Raw genomic sequence first — 17,636 nt, 5'->3', positions numbered from 1 at the left:
CTGTTTCAAACTGTTGGTTCTCATTGGAGATCAGGCAAAAATCTTAAAATGACAAAAATCTTCATTCAATACCAAAGCAATTCTGTTTCAGAGAAATGCATTTTTCATAAGTGAACAGCAGTCAGTGCTTAACAGTAAATATCAAAGAAGGACCTTGGCTCTTCTTTGATATTTACTCTTAATGGCTGTAATGTAAACAGAGTAATCCGTATTTCTGCAGTACTTAAAAAATTTGGAAAGTTTCGTAAAGTAGTGTAGGCTAATGTAGAAAGAAACAGAGGGATTGCAAGAATATTCATTAGTAAGAAATTCAGCTGCTAGAGAGCAGATATGTAGTTGTCATTGGTAAAGGGCTCCAAAAAAGATAAGTGTAATTTTGGGTAATAGCTGGTAATATTGCTTGCATTTTAATTATAATATTGTTTAATTATTAATATAATATTGTTCAATAATTCTGATAACTTAGCATACATGTGTGATTGTTGGCTTTGTGAAATTGTTATTCGACTTTTCTTAATGAATTTTTGAACCTTGCTTTGAGCGAAAAACAATGACAGTATGCACAAGGTCTTCTCACCATTTAGTGCAAGGATCAAATGATGCTAACAATGTAGACTTTTCAAAACTGGTTCAATGTCATGAGTAAAACATTTATGTCTGGTAAAATGTGAAAGGTGTTTTTGGAGAGACTGAACATGAAACAAGAGAAGGCATGGATTTTTAGTAAGCGTGATACTATGTTAGACTACGAGTTTTCAGTGGATGCAAAAAAGTCTGAAGGAATCATAGTTAGTGTAAATGAAGGAAATGTAAATGGAACAAAAGCCAGTGAGACTGAGAGAATGAAAGAATGCCAGAATGAAGAAATGAAAGTAAGTGATATGGAAGCAAAAGGAAGTAGGGAAGAAACAAAAGAGAGGTGCAGTAGAATGAGGGACAACAAGACTACAGGAGCAACAGAGAGAGACATTGCCAGAATGCAAAGTTTGAAGAAAGAGTTGTTCAAAACGAGTTGTTCAAAGAGAGCAAAAGGAAAGGGTGAAAGAAATGATTGTTGTGGCAGGTACGAATGATCTGAAAGGAGATAAAATGGAAATGATAGAAGACCTGAATGAACTGTTTGAGGTAGCAAAAGAAAAGAGTGAGAGAGTTAGAATGATTAGTCTTTTGCACGGTATGACAGTGAAATGTTTAAAAGGAGGGCTATAATTGCAAATGACTTTATGCGTGGGTTATGTATGACGAGTGGTGTGGAATTTGTGGATGTGTGGAGTGAGTTTGATGGGCGAAAGGATCTATATAAGATGGATGGCTTGCATTTGAATGGTTACGGTGTAAGAAGACTTGAGAAAGTGTTGCTGAATGTAGTGGATGTGCAAATTCAGGAAAACTAGATTTGTTAGGGGGGGGGGAGTAGAGATACAGTCCTTATGGAGGCAGTTGAATGTAAGAATGAATATAATATGACAGAGCAAATAAGGACAACAAATCTGAGTGGGATAGTTAATATAAGGTATCAAGGTAGGGTTGGGGCTAATGGGGATCTTAAATTCATGTACACTAATACTAGGAGTATTAGGAACAAGAAGGAAGAGTTTTTGGCCATGGTTGGCACTTCCAGACCACAGGTTATAGGTATTAGTGAAACATGGCTGACTGTAAATGATATAACTAGTGGGATTGAATGTGATGGGTATAGTGTGTTCAGGAATGACAGAGAGAATAAAATGGGGGGAGGAGTATTGTTGATGATAGCTGATGAGCTCCAGCCAAGGAGAATAGAAGATGAATTGCAGGATAGAGAAAAGAGCACATTTGAGGCCATTTGGTGTGAGATTGTCGCTAGCAGAACTAAATATACAATTGGGTGCTGCTATAGACCAGGTGATGGAAAAGATGGTGGTGACAGTATGCACAAGCAAATAGAAGAAATGGGTGGAAGGAGGGTGATTATTATGGGAGATTTCAACTATGGTTGCATTGATTGGAGTGAGGAGAGGACACACGGGAGGAAGGAACTGGATTTTATGCGGTTATTAAGGGATAACTATCTGCGACAGCATGTAATGGAAAATACTAGGGGTCAGAGAGTGCTTGACCTAGTAATTACATCTGAGGATTTGGCTGTAACAAATATGACCACATTGCCACCAGTCGGTGAGAGTGATCATAGGGTCTTGACTTGGGAAGTGGCTGAGGGTGTGGAATTTTCAATTAAGACAGGGTACATGTGGAATTATCGGGCTTGAAAGTATGACAAGCTTAGGAGTTTGATTGGTTCAGTGCCATGGCATGTACAACTGCAAGGACTAGAAGTTGATAGTGCATGGGAGGTAGTTAAGAAGTGCTTGCATGAAGCAATGGCTGACTGTATAACTAGAGTCCGAATAATAAATCAAGTAGGGGTTAAATGGATGAATAACACCGTTAAGCTTGAGTTGCAAAAAAAGAAACAACTATGGAGGGAATTTAAGGAGAAGGGTGACCGGCAGGCACATGAACGGTATAAAGCGCAGGCCAGAATGGTGACGAGTGTGGTAAGAAAAGCAAAAAAGGATTACGAAAGAACATTGGCCATGCAGGCTAAAGAGAATCCTAAACAGTTTTTTAGATATGTAGCAAGTAAAAGGAAAAATGTACATGGCAGATTGATTTTAAAGAATGCCGATGGTAGGGAGGTAACTGAATCAGTTGAGATAGTTGAGTTACTGAGTGAGCACTTTGCAAAAGTATATCATCCAGGTGGTGACATTGCAGAAACGAATAAACCAGTAGATTATATGGGAATTGTGGTTAATGAAGTGGAGGTGAGTAGTCTATTGCATAACCTCAATGTCAATACATCTGTGGGATTGGATGGTATACCAGCTCGTGTTGTACGAGAAGCAGGTAAAGAATTGTCAGTACCCGTGACCATTTTGTTTAATTTGAGTCTCGGGTCTGGGTTAGTCCCGAGCGGGTGGAAAGAGGGGAAAATAGTTCCACTGCATAAAGGTGGTTCCAAGACTGCTGTGGAAAATTACCGACCGATTAGCATATCAGGAATCATTGTCAAGGTCTTAGAGAAAATAGTCAAGAGGAAAATACAAGATTGGATAGAAGAAAATGTGATACTGTATCGGGGACAGCATGGTTTTGTGAAGGGTAGGTCATGCCTCAGTAACTTGCTCACGTATTATAACACAGTGACGGCTGAACTGGATAAGGGTAATGGGTTTACGGTGATTCTACTGGACCTTGCTAAGGCCTTTGACAGGATTCCACATGGAATTCTAATCAGTAAATTGCAGCATATGGGAATGGACATAGGGTTGGTGAGATGGATAGGAGGGTGGTTGACGGAGAGATATCAGAGAGTGGTTTACTCGGGAGTAGAGTCCACAAGACGGCCTGTGACTAGTGGTGTGCCACAAGGATCTGTTCTTGGACCACTGCTGTTTAATTTGTTCATAAATGATATAAGAAATGATCTGAGAGGAACAGTTCATTTGTTTGCGGATGATGCGAAGTTGGGTAGGGCAATAGTGAATGCAGATGACGTCAAAATTTTGCAGGATGATTTGGATAGATTGGAGGTCTGGGCTAAGGAGAATGGATGTCAGTTTAATGTGACAAAATGTAAGGTTATGCATTTTGGGGTGAAAAGATTTGCGGCAGTTTACTGCATTGGTGGAACCGTGCTCCAGGAAATTGATGAGGCACAAGATTTAGGAGTGTTGGTAGATAAGGAATTGAAATTTAGGGGACACATTGCAAAAGTGACCAAAACAGCTCATCAAATCACTTGGTTGCTGAAGAATACGTTGACAAGCAGAGACAAGCAGGTTATTGTTCCTCTGTATCGAGCCTTGATAAGACCCCATCTAGACTACTGTGCTCAGATTTGGTCACCTAGGTTTCTTCTTGATGGGGAGGAGGTGGAGAGGATCCAGAGGCGAGTGACCAAGATGATAGCAGGTCTGTGGAATGAACCGTATGAGAACAGGTTGAGGATTTGTGGGTTGCAAAAATTGGTTGATAGGCGGAGGAGGGGAGATATGATTGAGACATTCAAATTACTGAAGGGTTTCTATAAAATTAATTCAGAAGATATTTTTGAGAACAGGGCTGGTTGTGGGAGGACTAGGGGACATCCATGGAAACTGGGCAAAAGTGTGGTTAGTAAAGGTGTTAGAGCTGGGTTCTTTACTTTTAGAGTAGTGAATGAGTGGAATGCGCTCCCTGAGTCTGTGGTGGATGCTGTGACAGTGAATGAGTTTAAAGCGAGGTATGATAGATACTGTATGAATGTCAAATAGTTGTGATGAATATGATTTGGGGCCTCCCTCGATGAGTCCAATGACTCCCTGGAGTTGCCCGTAATAATAGTAATAATAGTAATAAAAAAAAACGACAAGAGCAATATATGCAGGGTGATATTAGACGTTAAGTGGAAACAAATAAAAGAGTACAAAACAATAGAATGAAAGCAAAGATGGTGAATGACATGAGAATAGCATTGTATGCAGTGATGATCTATGGAAATTTTAACAAAGGGCTCACATCGTCGAGCAAAAAAAAAAAAAAAAAAAAAAACCGTATTTTACATAAAAACAAAAACTTTTATTAATACAACTTCTGTACAAATTCTAATCAAGAAGTATGAAAGGCTGCTGGTTTTACCATACAATTGGCTACCAGAAGGAAGAAGGGTGAAGATAGCTCATGCACTTATTTTATCATTATACATATAGACACTTATCAAATATTTTATTCAATAATTTAAGTATGATTGCTTGTAGGTTAGACATGTGTTGTTTAATATCTTTGAGTCTAATAAAAAATAATACGTAGTACTGTAAAAACAGGGAGTTAAGGCCCACGATCTTTCACTTGATTGATAAACTTAGATCTGATCCCACCAAATCCTGGAAGTCTGTTTTATTAATTTGAAGAACTACAGCAATAATATAGTGATAATATAGCTTGGTGGTACTTATCTACTTATGTCGGTAGATATATGTTCACGGAGCTGGTTTGCGTGATGGCTTTGTCTATAGAGCTGAGCTACAGAGTCTCCTCCTTGCATTTATTATTTATTATTCTGTTAGGGAACATTGTTGTAGAAAACATCAGTGAGAGGTTCTACATATATATGAATCCTAAGGGATTATTTTACTCATGAATTTATCATACAGTGATTAGTAAGGTTTGGTATTATGGCCAATATCAACTACAACATTTTGTAGTTGACATTGCTAAAAAATACAAAATAAGTAGCTTCATCACTACAGCTATCATTCTTTTAGCAGATGCGGTTTTGTACTGAAATATTGTTCTGCCCTATATTTGTAATTTATAAATATAAATTAATAATTCATAGTTCATATGTATTATTTCAATTTACAATTCATATTTATTATTTATAAGTTCCAGGGCAGCTCGTGCATATGCACTGGGAACTGCAGCACTCCCAATTTTTGTTGATACATAAATATATTTATTAATTTATTTATATTTGCTTGTAATATTTAATTTTATCATCAACAATCCTATACAATAATAAACTTAGTTTAATCCTTTATCCAAGTGCAAGCAAACAAAGTTACTGCCTGAAGTATCTTCAGGACTGAGGCGACTTGTGGTAAAGGTGGACCAAGCTCTCATCACTTGTCTTAGTATCTCCCATAATGCAAAGCACATCTCCTTGAGGACATGTATAATGCTATGCATTAAGGGAAGGGCCACTGCCCACACCGGTTTTGACCTTTATTGAGATCTCATCAGTGGGAGCCAGACCCAGAGGTGGTGATACCAAGGTGGAAGTAATGGAGAAGTCATTGAAAGTTTATTTTTCACTTGGTTAGACTACCTTACCCCAGTCCTGAAGATACTTTCAGGCACAAAGTTTGTTTGCTCACACTTGGATAAAGGATTAAACTAAATTTATTATACTCTAACCAAGTGAAAAATAAACTTTCAACATCAAGCTGCAAGGTCGGAAGCATTGCAATTGATTAGTCAAATATGGCAACATGCAACAATCATGAACGAACTGCCACAGCAAATTGCTGCATTGGTAATGGCAGAGGCTCATGCCAATGCCACAGCATTACTTCCTAAAAAGGATTCACTTAAACGAACCATTCTTCATGTTCGATGCAACAAAGGCACATCATTAATTCAACCATGTGACAAAGGCATCATACGAGATTTTAAAGCTCATTATAGCAGGGAAGTTTGTGCGAGAATTATAGCTGAACTTGATTATATAAAAGTGCAACTGCAAAAAAGATTTCCCTTCTTGATGCATTGCATTTGGTAGCAATGTCATGGAAGTAAGTCTCTGAGAAAACTATTGAAAACTGCTTCCAAAAAAGGCAGATTTTTTAAGACAAACTCTGAAACTCCTTCTTCCAAAGTATTTGAATATCTTACAAATGAAATTTTTGATAAAACCCCCCAGACAGTATGTCAAAAGAAGACTTTGAAAACTGGTTATAACAACGTTGAAGTGGTGGCTACAATGACAGTGTCGGAAATATGTCAAGCTGCTTCCAATGAGAACTTTAAACTAATAGAAGAGAGTGAACCTAATACAAATATAGAAGAACAAATTTTTAGAAGTTCCTCCAACCAATCGAAAGGTATTATGAGTATGAGTAATTTATTCATGAACTACTATATTCAAAGACACGACACTAGATAAGTTTTTAAAATAAATTTTATGTTGTTGCTTATTAAAAAGTTGTTTATGACAATAAATTAAATGAAATAATGTTCATAACAATAAATTGAAATAAATGGTGCAATTGTTTATTTCCTTTGCTTAATGTTATCAGCCAGTTATTGTTATCGAAAAGCGACTGTCCCAAAAGTGATCACAATAAGCAGCATCTACTGTGTGTGTGTGTGTGTGTGTGTGTGTGTGTGTGTGTGTGTGTGTGTGTGTGTGTGTGTGTGTGTGTGTGTGTGTGTGTGTGTGCACGCATGCACACACATTGTTGCACATGTGTGAATGTTTAATAATTATAAAAAGTGTAAAAATAATAAACAATTACCAAGCTTTATTAGACACAGCTGTTGCTAGTGTTGGATAATTTCCTTCTTGAACACAAACTTCTACATCCAACACTAATGAATGTTCCAAGGGATAATCAACTACATCATCTTTACCATCTGCAGAATAGCGCGTCCATCCTGATCTGAACTTCCACTGTTTAGGTATATCAGGTATCTTAAGAGAAATCAATTTATCCAAAAGTTTTCTGTATGGTAAAGAAAACCTTAACCCAATATAGTAAAAGTGTTCTCCTATATCTTTACCAAACAAATGAGGTATCAAAAGATTCACATCAGGTAATTTTGGTATGTCCTGCAGAAATCAAAATATTAAAGTTACATTATATTTAAACTCTGTAAATAAAACAAATCTAATAACATTCGAAATGTCATCTTGGAATTCACTCTAAGATGACCAGTTAAATGTATGGATAAAGTTTAAAACATTTTATTAAAATAAGAGAAGAATGGAAATTATTTAGGCATGAAACATTTATTCTGGCTATAACAAGTAAAAGTCACTATATACAAATACTGTAAAATGCACATAATGGGATAGTGTTTGACTTATGGCAAGTTTTGCATGCATAAACATGGATTCACTGACTGTTAAAGAGTTGAATCCAGTAGCAAAAAAGAGAAAGATTTGGTTCGAATATTTAATAGTTAAGTGAAACTACTAAATAAATTTCAATTAATTTTTAACTAGAACACATAGAATATGATCAAGTGAATGCAGATGAGTGAGGAAATTGACAGGAATTTTTACTGATTTTCTTACAGTCCACACAGCAAAACAATAAAATACAAGGCAAGAGCAGATAATGGAAACAGAAGGGCTCAAGACACTTAAACTAAGGCTTGATGATTATATATAAAGGAATGGGCCAGCAGTTTTATAGAGAACCGAGTGGTTAGAATGAATCATGAACTGCCAGATTCCCAAGACAAAGAATGACAATAATACATACACATACATAGAAGTTCCTCAAACAACCAATGGTTTCAGAGTTCTGACTAGACTGAACAGCAGACATGTCTGTCCTGAACATCCACTGCTAATTCATGCTGCTGTAAGACAATTCTATTAAGGTCTTGTTGAGAATGTCAATCCATCTCATTAGGAATTTCCCTCTTTTCTTAACACCTTCTGGATCAACTGAAGGTCATGCCTTCTGACAATGACATGTCTGAGCTATTGCAAAATTTCCTCACACAGGATAGTACTAAGAGGTGGATCACCATCTCTATGATATATCTTTATTCACAAAATCAAACCATTTCACTCAAGATACTCCATAAACATCACTGATCAAAAGCATCAAGCCTCACATAATATCCATATTTCAACTTCCATAATGAAAAACATAGCAAACCAGCTTATTGTAATTTTTAAGTTTTGTTCTTGCCACTATTATGCTTTCTAAACTTTCCATTAATTTCTGAAAACTTCAGAAGCCATTTCCAATCTCCTACCCATTTCACTCCTCACCAATATCAGTTACCAAGTTACACAGCTACCGAGTTAACTGAAGTGAAAGACTGACTCTATACAACATTCTTTAATAAAAACAGAAAATTCATTTTTATCACCTGTTTTCATTATTGGGGTGCTTAAGGGTTACACTGCATAACTGAGAGGAGACCTCCACATAGTCTTTAAAGGAATGCGGAGAACTGACCAGGGCTTCTGACCTAATGTCCAATCCTCACCTTCTCGTAGTGCACCCTATTGGGTATCTATCTGGATACTAACCGAATGAGGATGGGTTGGCAATTTGGAATTTAGCCAACCAAATTGTATTCTTAATTGGCTTAAACGATAATACAAAATGATGGTACAACATGACAAAATTTCATGCTGGCTGGGGCATTCCTCGGTTAAACAAGGCCCCGTTGTTTTCGCCAGGGAACCAGGGCGAACAGCGAAAAGTCAGCTACTGGAACAAATCTGAAAACACACCCCAACTCAATATCACTACTGTTGAAGATCGGTACTATCAACATAAGAAGCCTGAATGGCAAAGAAATGGTGCTAGCTGAGGAATTAGATAAGTACCAGATCGACATAATAGGGGTGACTGAAACAAAAAAGACAAAAACTGGTGAGATCTTTCTGAGCAATAAATACAAAATGTTATATTCAGGCAATGACAATTAAGGAAAAGAAGGAGTAGCCATAGTATTCAACACTAAATATGAGGCTAATCTTCTTCAATGGCAGGCAGTCTCAAGTAGAGTGATAGCAAATATCAGAATGGGAAACTGGACAATGAGACTTACTTGTGCCTATGGTCCCACAGAAGGTTCTACTAAGGTAGAAGTGGAAGAATTTTTTGAAGCTCTAAAAAAAGCTACTGACACAATGAAAAAGAAAAAGTTGGTCTTTGTTGGGGATCTAAATAGCAGAGTAGGAAGTGATTGTCAGACATACAAAAATATTTTAGGAAAATTTGGAGAAAAGAGCAAAGCTAATAATAATAGCAAATACTTGTCGGATTTCTGCTCAGGACATGGACTGGTTATTACTAACACCATGTTCCAACATAAAAATGTGCACAAATTCACATGGAGAGAAGAGGCAAGGAATAAGAAAAGTATCATTGACTATGTTATTGTTGATAGTGATGTTTTCTCCCTGATGAAGGACACTAGAGTGTACAGAGGATTTGAAATTGGAAGTGATCACTATTTAGTCTTGAGCAGGATAAAATTGAATTTCATATTGAAAAGACTAACATGTAAGAAAGTTTTAAAGCAAATAAAAGTTAAGCAGCTCTCAGATGTGAACTGTAGACTAAAATACACAAAGATTATTGAAGAAAAAATGAAAGAGTTTGAGAACAGGAACCAAACCTTGGAGATTCAGTGGCAAATATTGAAGAAAACCCTGAATGATTCAGTCAGAGAGGCTTGTGGTGAGGTTGTCTGCAAGGATAGAAAAATCAGAACTCCATGTTGGACACAGGAAGTAAAAGAGGCAGTGAAGGAAAAGAAGAAAGCATAACAAAAGTTCCTGGCAAATAAGTCAGCTTGTGCTCTTAGAGAATACAAAGACAACTCTAAGAAAGCTAAACACTGTGTAAAACTAGCTAAACAAGTCATGGGAGGACTTTGGCAAGAACATAGAAAATAAATATCAAGAAGTGGCAAAATATTCTGGAGGTTGTTGAAGAAGTTCAGAAATGGAGGAAAGAGTGCCGTAAAAGGAATTAGAGATGATAAAGGTGACATGAAAACAGGAGAAAAAGATATCCTTGAAGTATGGAGTAATTACTTAAAAAATTGCTAAATGAAACAAGCAGTGATAGCACAGCGGTAAAAAACACTCGACAGGGATGCAGTCAAGAATTGATATCCACACTTGAAGTAGAAAATCAAAGGCCTGAAATGTGGAAAGGCAGCAGGAGTAGATGATATTCGACCAGAAATGCTTAAGTATGGTGGTATAAAAGTCTTATAGAGGCTGCACTGCATAGTTCGGAAGGTGTGGACAGAGGGATGAATTCCCGATGATTGGAGTAGAGCTCTCATAGTACCCATATATAAAATGGGAAATAAAATGAATGTCAGAATTACAGAGATATTTCCCTACTGAGTGTTCCTGGTAAGATTTATGCTAGTATACTTGAGAAATGGTTGAGAAGAATTGTGGAAGAAAAGCTTGGTGAAGAACAAGCTGGATTCAGGCCAAATAGAGGCTGTCAGGATCAGATCTTCACTTTACAACAAATATGCGAGAAATCATGGGAATATAACAGAGATCTGTATTTAAGTTTTGTCGATCTGGAAAAGGCATATAACAAGGTGCCAAGAGAGAAGCTATTCAATACGCTACAGTTATTATATGGTGTCAATGGGGCATTATACCAAGCAATACTTAGTTTTTATTTGAGTTGTAAACCAGCAGTTAGGATTGAAGGAAGTACAGAAAGATGGTTTAATGTTAAATCTGGTGTGATACATGGATGTACATTATCCCCTCTGTTATTCATTATCTATATGGATCATATTATGAAGGAAAGTGGTATTAAACATGATATCAAAATTGGAGATGTTAATGTCAGCTCTTTGCTTTATGCAGACGATTTTTTATACTTCTAAATAAATCTGCTACAAGTCTGCAAGATTCCCTGACTAAATTGAATAACTGTTGTAATAGATATGGCATGAAGGTCAGCAATAAGAAGAATAAAGACAATGAAAATAGGCAGAAACATTGAAAATGTCAACTGCATTATGAATGGAGAACCTGTGGAACAACATTTCAGCTACTTAGGCATGATTTTTAGTGAAGATGGTAAATTAAATATGGAAATAGACAACAGAATCAACAAAGCTGGTATATTAGGAAGTCAATTGAATAAATTCATATGGAATAAGAGAGAAATTAGTCGGAACACTAAATTATTATTATTATTATTATTCAGGCCTCCAAGGAGTCAAAAGACTCATCAAGGGAGGTCCTTCCTAAGACATAAAGTCTGTCAAGACTCATCGAGGGGAGGTCCCCCCCCCTGAGAAACACAAAGTCTATCATACCACTCTTTAAACTCACTGACCGTTCTCGCTCCCACCACTCCATCAGGCAATGCATTCCACGGCTCAACCACCCTCCACACAAAGAAACCACTCCTTACCCTCTTGCTCACAGTTTCCTTTCGTAACTTCCAGGGATGGCCTCTTGTCATCACTCCTTCCCGCTGTTCAACCAAGCGAAAGAACTCCCCAGTGTCAACCCTGTAACACCTCTCAACAGTTTAAAAGTCTCAATCATATCACCTCTCCCTCTTCTATCCACCAAACTCTGCATTCGACATTCTCTCAGCCAATCCTCATAACTATCCTTGTACAGTCCTGAAACCATCTTTGTCATCCGTCTTTGTATCCTTTCCACAGTTAATTTATCCCCCTTCAAATCCTGGGGACCAAATCTGAGAACAATAGTCCAAGTGTGGTCTGATCAGAGACTTATACAACGGGATGATAACCCTCTTATCTCTGCAGGTCAGTGTCCTTCTCATAATAGCAGCAATCCTCTATGTTACCTTCACCACCTTTGCAATATGTCCCCTAAACTTCAGGTTTCTATCAATCATCAACCCCAGATCTCTTGTCTCACCTACTTCCTGCAGTATAACTCCTCCCATAGAGTATGCAGCATCCCATCGATGTTTCCCAAACCTCAAGACCTTACATTTTGCTGCATCAAATGCCTTCGCCAAGTCTAAGAAAATTGCAGTATATGCCTTTCCCTCATCTAATGTTCTTGTAACTTTATTATAAAAGGCTAGCATATTGCTAAAACAAGAGCATCCTTTCACAAATCCATGTTGATTCTCGGTGTTCAAACCAGTTTTAACTTATGGATCTGACAGCTGGGTCAGAAGTAAAGCATTTAACCAAAGACTATAGACTGCAGATATGAGAGTCCTGAGAAAGATTAGAGGCATCAACAGATCGCATCAATGGCAATATCATATTAAACACGAGGATATTAGGAAAGAACTTAACATTGTCAGCATCCAGGAATGCATTAACAGAGCTAATCTCAGGTGGTATGGTCACTTAAACAGAATAGGCGAGAAAAGATTAGCAAAACAAGTGTTCTCCGCCAGGTCGGCAGGAAAACGACCCAGAGGAAGACCAAGATGTAAATGGATTAATACGGTACAAAGTGCCTTAGATGATAGAAATATAAGATCTGATAATGTTGGAGTCTTGACAAGTAACAGACTGATTTGGAGGAAAATTGTAGATAGGAAGTTAGTAATGATGTAAATTTTTCATGTAGTACTATCATATCCTGTACATCCCTTGAGGGTACATGTCAAGAATTTGGTAATGATGATGATGATGTTTTCATTACCTTGATTTCTCAATATTGATAATCAAACCTAGATGATTCCACCATCTCCCAACTGCAGCAATTAAAGGAGTTCACTTCTCCAAAATTATCTGTAAACAATGTCACATCCTCAATATAATCCAGTCAAATAATCTAAGATTCTTTGACCACTTGAACAGTCCTACCCTTGAGGTCTTCATCACCAAATCAATTAGAAGACTAGACAGAAAAGATAACCCTGTCTTATTCCAGTTGTTATATTATACCATTCACTATATGCTTTATCTACTTTAACACAGGTGTCACTGTTTTCATCAAAACAGTCATAATGTTAACAAGATCAGATATTTCATAAAATCTTACAGTTTTTTATAAATTTTGCATATCAACTGAATAAAAGCATGTTGGAAGTCAACAAAACATGTGATGGCATGCTTCAGAAATCCTAAACATATTTCAAGGATCTGATTAAGGTAAAATATTGGGTCTATATAGCTTCTTTCTTCTGAATCCATTTTACTCATCATCTCTAAGTTGCTCATCAATGAGGTCCTTTATCCTGTTCAGCATAACAATGCAGAAGGCCCATCTGGAATAGGCAATAAACAAATCCCCTGTAATTCACACATACCATACAATCAATCTCCTTTCATAAAAATGAGCACTATTATACTTCTGGTGAAGTCGATCAGGATCTAAAAGGACCATTTGGTCACAAGACTTAATACTGTTTAATCATCAGAATGCTCTGCCCATCTTGCCAATATCATTAAAAGTCATTAAAACTAGAAAACAGTTATTAAAACTACGAATACATCAACTGTATTCGTAGTTTTAATGACTTCGGTGCATTCTCTTTCTTCCTACATAACTTATTAATAACTTCACATAGTCCTTTGCAATTATTATCTCTAGCTTCATTCTCTGCAATTCTATTAAACCAGGAGATTTTATCTATTTTCAATTATGAAAATTAATTTTCCTATACCTTAGTTTATTCTCAATATTGAGTGTTACTCTGGCCTACAAATCCTATCCATAGATTTGCCGACAACAGCACTCTCCACTCATCCTACTCTTTCACAAACCACGTAGTTCCCAGACATCTCTTACATCAAGATCATCTACAACCAGTGCCTTAAACACTAATCTTCATATCATCCTTCAGTGGGGTAAGGATAACCTAGCCACCTTCAAAGCCACCAAAATGCGGTCCTACCTTTTCTCTTGCAAAACGGATCTCAGCTCACCTTCCCTCATTTTCAGTAATACATCACCAGACAGGATGAACCCCCCCCCCCTGGACTGATGTTTACTTCCAACCACTCTTGGCACAAATACATCACATCAATAGCTTCCTTAGCTTTTAAAAAACTAGGCATTCTTTTCTGCTGAAGAAGGTATTTTACACCCACCAAGCTAATATAAACCTTATATAAATCCCAAATCTGCCCATCCTTTTTACCATCCCAAATGTGTGTACACATTTGGGGTGGTGCACTTAAAACCTCCTTAAAAATTCTTGATGCTGTCCAGAGAAGCACATTTCAGCTCATAGATGACCCTTCCCTCACAGGCTCACTTCAACCTCTATCTCACAGATGCAATGTTTCAGCTCTGTGTCTCTTCTACAGGTACTTGCACTGGTCACTGCTCCAGTGAATTGGCAAGCATCATTCCTCCACTTGCTATTAGGCCAGTTAAAACAAGAACAGCTGCTTTCAAACATCCCTTTTCAGTACAACTGCAAACTCATTGAACCTGCTTCTCCTCTTCCTCATTTATTCCATCTATCTCTGTCAGAGATAGATGGAATAAATGAGGAAGGAGAGAAGCAGGTTCCTCATGATGTGTTTCCCAATTTCAACCTACAGCTCTTTAAAAAAGAATGCCATTAGGTTTCTTCTTTCTCAACCCTCATCAGCACCTCATAAGTAGTACTTATGTGCTATAGATTCATGTACCTCTTATGTGTGGGATAAATGTATATATATATATAGCTAACTGAATTACTTACCTCACTGCTCAAGTAATTTTGTTTTAGTTCTCTCTCTCTCTCCCCCAAAAACAGACTGACCAGTTACATGATAGGCTAGCTCTTTCATAACATCTAAACAACTTGTCCTTGTAAATTCTGACAGTCTCAGAATTGCTCAATGCTTCAACATTAATAGTGCCAGTAGCAGACATTTTAGCGTATTTTCTAAGCTTCAAAAGCAATGTGTTCTTAAAAGGTTGTTGTTCGATACTATCTGGGCACCTCTGTACATCCCAGTGTTCTGTGCAGAAATTGCCTGTTTACTATAAATTAAGACAAGTTAATCATGTTCTTGTGGATGCCTCTCTACCTCTCTCTCTCTCTCTAGCTTTTCTTATTAGTAAATGGGTAATTTCTGCACAGAAATTGTCCATTTACTGGATTTCTGTTCTGGACATGTACTACTAATCATTGCAAATTTGTGTACATCTTTCTGATGAAACAGGGTATTAGTAATGACTAGTAATACATGTCCAGAACAGAAATTCAGCAGTGTGTATTGTTTTAGTATTTTTGGTATTCCTGAAAGGGTTTCCTGATTGGTCGATCTTTCTGACTTCTAAAGATCAGGTTAACTTTTTGAGGGCCATAGGTGTTTGATGCAATGTTGGTAGGCATTTTCAGTAATTTTTTTTTATTTTATAAGATATATATTTTGTATTATTGCGATATGTTCAGTATTTTATATGCTATGTTTATTATGTTCGTAATTTTATTTATCTACTGTAAATTAAAATAATAAATTATATGCAAATAACAGTTTGAGAAACTTATCTTTATCCTTTCTGACCTCAGTAACCCAAGATATTTTTATTTTCATTTTTGTCACCATTACTACTATCATTGATGACAATGATTGCACTAGTGACATTTCTTCATTTTTTGGTATTCATTTTTGTCTTCTTTTTTCTGTAGACCTGGGTTTGAATCATATCTAGGACATGAAAAAACTTTATCAGTACTTTTAACGTGAATGCAAGTTAAGCAGTCTCATTTGAAGGTAGCAGATCCCCCACCCCACCCCAAATCTTGAGTTTTTCATCAGGAAAACTAGCTAAAAGAACATACATAATTTACAGACATAATACACTGCTCCATTACTTCAGTTGCTTCAGTCATAAATCTAAAACTTCTTTCTGTTAATGTTTGAGATTTCTCTTAATGTCATTGGTATTACATTTATTTGCAGCACTTACTTTCTTCTACCTTTTGGGTATTTTCTGCTCTGTTCTCTTGACAGTTCACCTTGCTCAGCACCAAACAAATACCTTGAACTGTTTGCTGTGTTTGTTCCCCTTTTTTTTCAGTGTAAGAGTGTGTTGGTGTTATGAATAATACTTACTCTTGCATGTTTACTTTATATTATTATTATACTGTATTTATTATTTCTATTTTATTAATTTTATTTGATTATGCGTTTTGTATCAGTTGTTGTGTTGTCTTTTTTTTAAAAAAAACTTGTCCTTTCCATATCGCTTGTGATTTCTTATCGCCCTGTTGCATCGTTAAGTGACTGACGCCACTTCGATAATCGTGTAATGTGTCACGTGATTTTGTTGATGGTAGCTATCCAAATACATGCACCTCAGTAGGATAACAAAATAACGTAGAAGCTGGAGAATGTTTAGATACTGGTGTGTTGACGAAAATGTACTCCTCAAAGAACCTAATTCTGCAAGAAGACCATGTTGTATCGCAACTTTCGCTCTCATCGGTAAATCACGTTGATGAGTCAACTCAAATCTCAAATTTTGTTTCCCGCAAAATTATTTTATGAATTTTCGAACAATTGTTAACATATATTTTCAAAAGAGAAACGTGATATCGTCAAAACTGATTTAAGCGGTGATATGTAATGCTCTCCGGGAAACAGCATTTCAGGTAAACTACCAAAGGTACGATTACACCCTTTCCCTACCAATATTTCAAGAAGTTTACATATGCTTTAAAATGCTTCAATAAACAAAGCACGCGCACATACCTTATTCCATAACTTATGTTCCTTCAAATGTTCTATACACATATTTATACCATCAGATTTAATTTCTGTGTTCGCATCACCAAATATCTGTCGATGTAGATTCGATGATAACATCTGTACATCAATTGCATTAAAACGGGTTTCATTTTCACTCACAGGTTCGCATTTTAAATTTGCTTTTTCACTTATAGAATGGCATTTTAAAAAACCAGGCTCGTGTTTAGGAAACTTCTGCAGAGGATTACCTTTTGCAATTAATTTAATTACAGTTAGCATTTTATGGGTACCAAACTTTATACATTTCGACACTGGTGTAAAATTAGGACTTGGACACTAACTTCTCAAATTCCCGCTTACAACGGCACGAGCACCACCACGAAGCGCCTATTTTCTGATGCAATTAAAATATACAATTTTAATAAGAAACTTTTGTTTCATTATTCCTCATAAACAGTGATAAAACTTTATTTCTCTTTAGTTTTTAAATTGTTTTTAGAATTTAGTGTCTTTAATTTCTCTGCAGAACAAGTATTGCCTAATTGATCTCACTAAGACTGAAGCTTTTTAAAATGGTTATTCTTGTTACTTAAATATAAAGAGCCAACAGGTTTCATTTAATTAAGGTTATTCTCGTGGTATTTTCGCAAAGGGAAGAGAGGATTATCCTTTATAATTTGAAATTTCTTCCCTCGACTTAGCAAAATCGATCGTAGACACACAAGTATATA

The 17,636-nt window shown here is 36.6% G+C and overlaps 1 protein-coding gene across 2 annotated transcripts in view; it reads right to left on the bottom strand.

Annotated features, from left to right (window-relative positions):
* PolG1 (DNA polymerase gamma, catalytic subunit tam) overlaps positions 1-17,204 on the bottom strand; it is a 359,824-nt gene extending 342,620 nt beyond the window's left edge. For both annotated transcript variants that reach the window (XM_090399500.1, XM_090399502.1), the window contains exons 1-2: positions 16,909-17,204; positions 7,041-7,354 (exon numbers count right to left, since the gene is read on the bottom strand). In XM_090399500.1, the coding sequence (XP_090255626.1) occupies positions 7,041-7,354; positions 16,909-17,184 (590 nt within the window). In that variant the 5' untranslated portion in view covers positions 17,185-17,204. The remainder of the gene's footprint in view (positions 1-7,040; positions 7,355-16,908) is intronic.
* Positions 17,205-17,636: the final 432 nt, after the last annotated feature.

This window comes from Typopeltis vanoorti, chromosome 10, assembly GCF_054136105.1.
Source record: "Typopeltis vanoorti isolate ZY-2024b chromosome 10, IOZ_Tvanoo_1.0, whole genome shotgun sequence".
Taxonomy (NCBI): domain Eukaryota; kingdom Metazoa; phylum Arthropoda; class Arachnida; order Uropygi; family Thelyphonidae; genus Typopeltis; species Typopeltis vanoorti.
The sequence above is the reverse complement of the archived record's forward strand: the minus strand, read 5'-3'. Positions and strand labels throughout refer to the sequence as shown.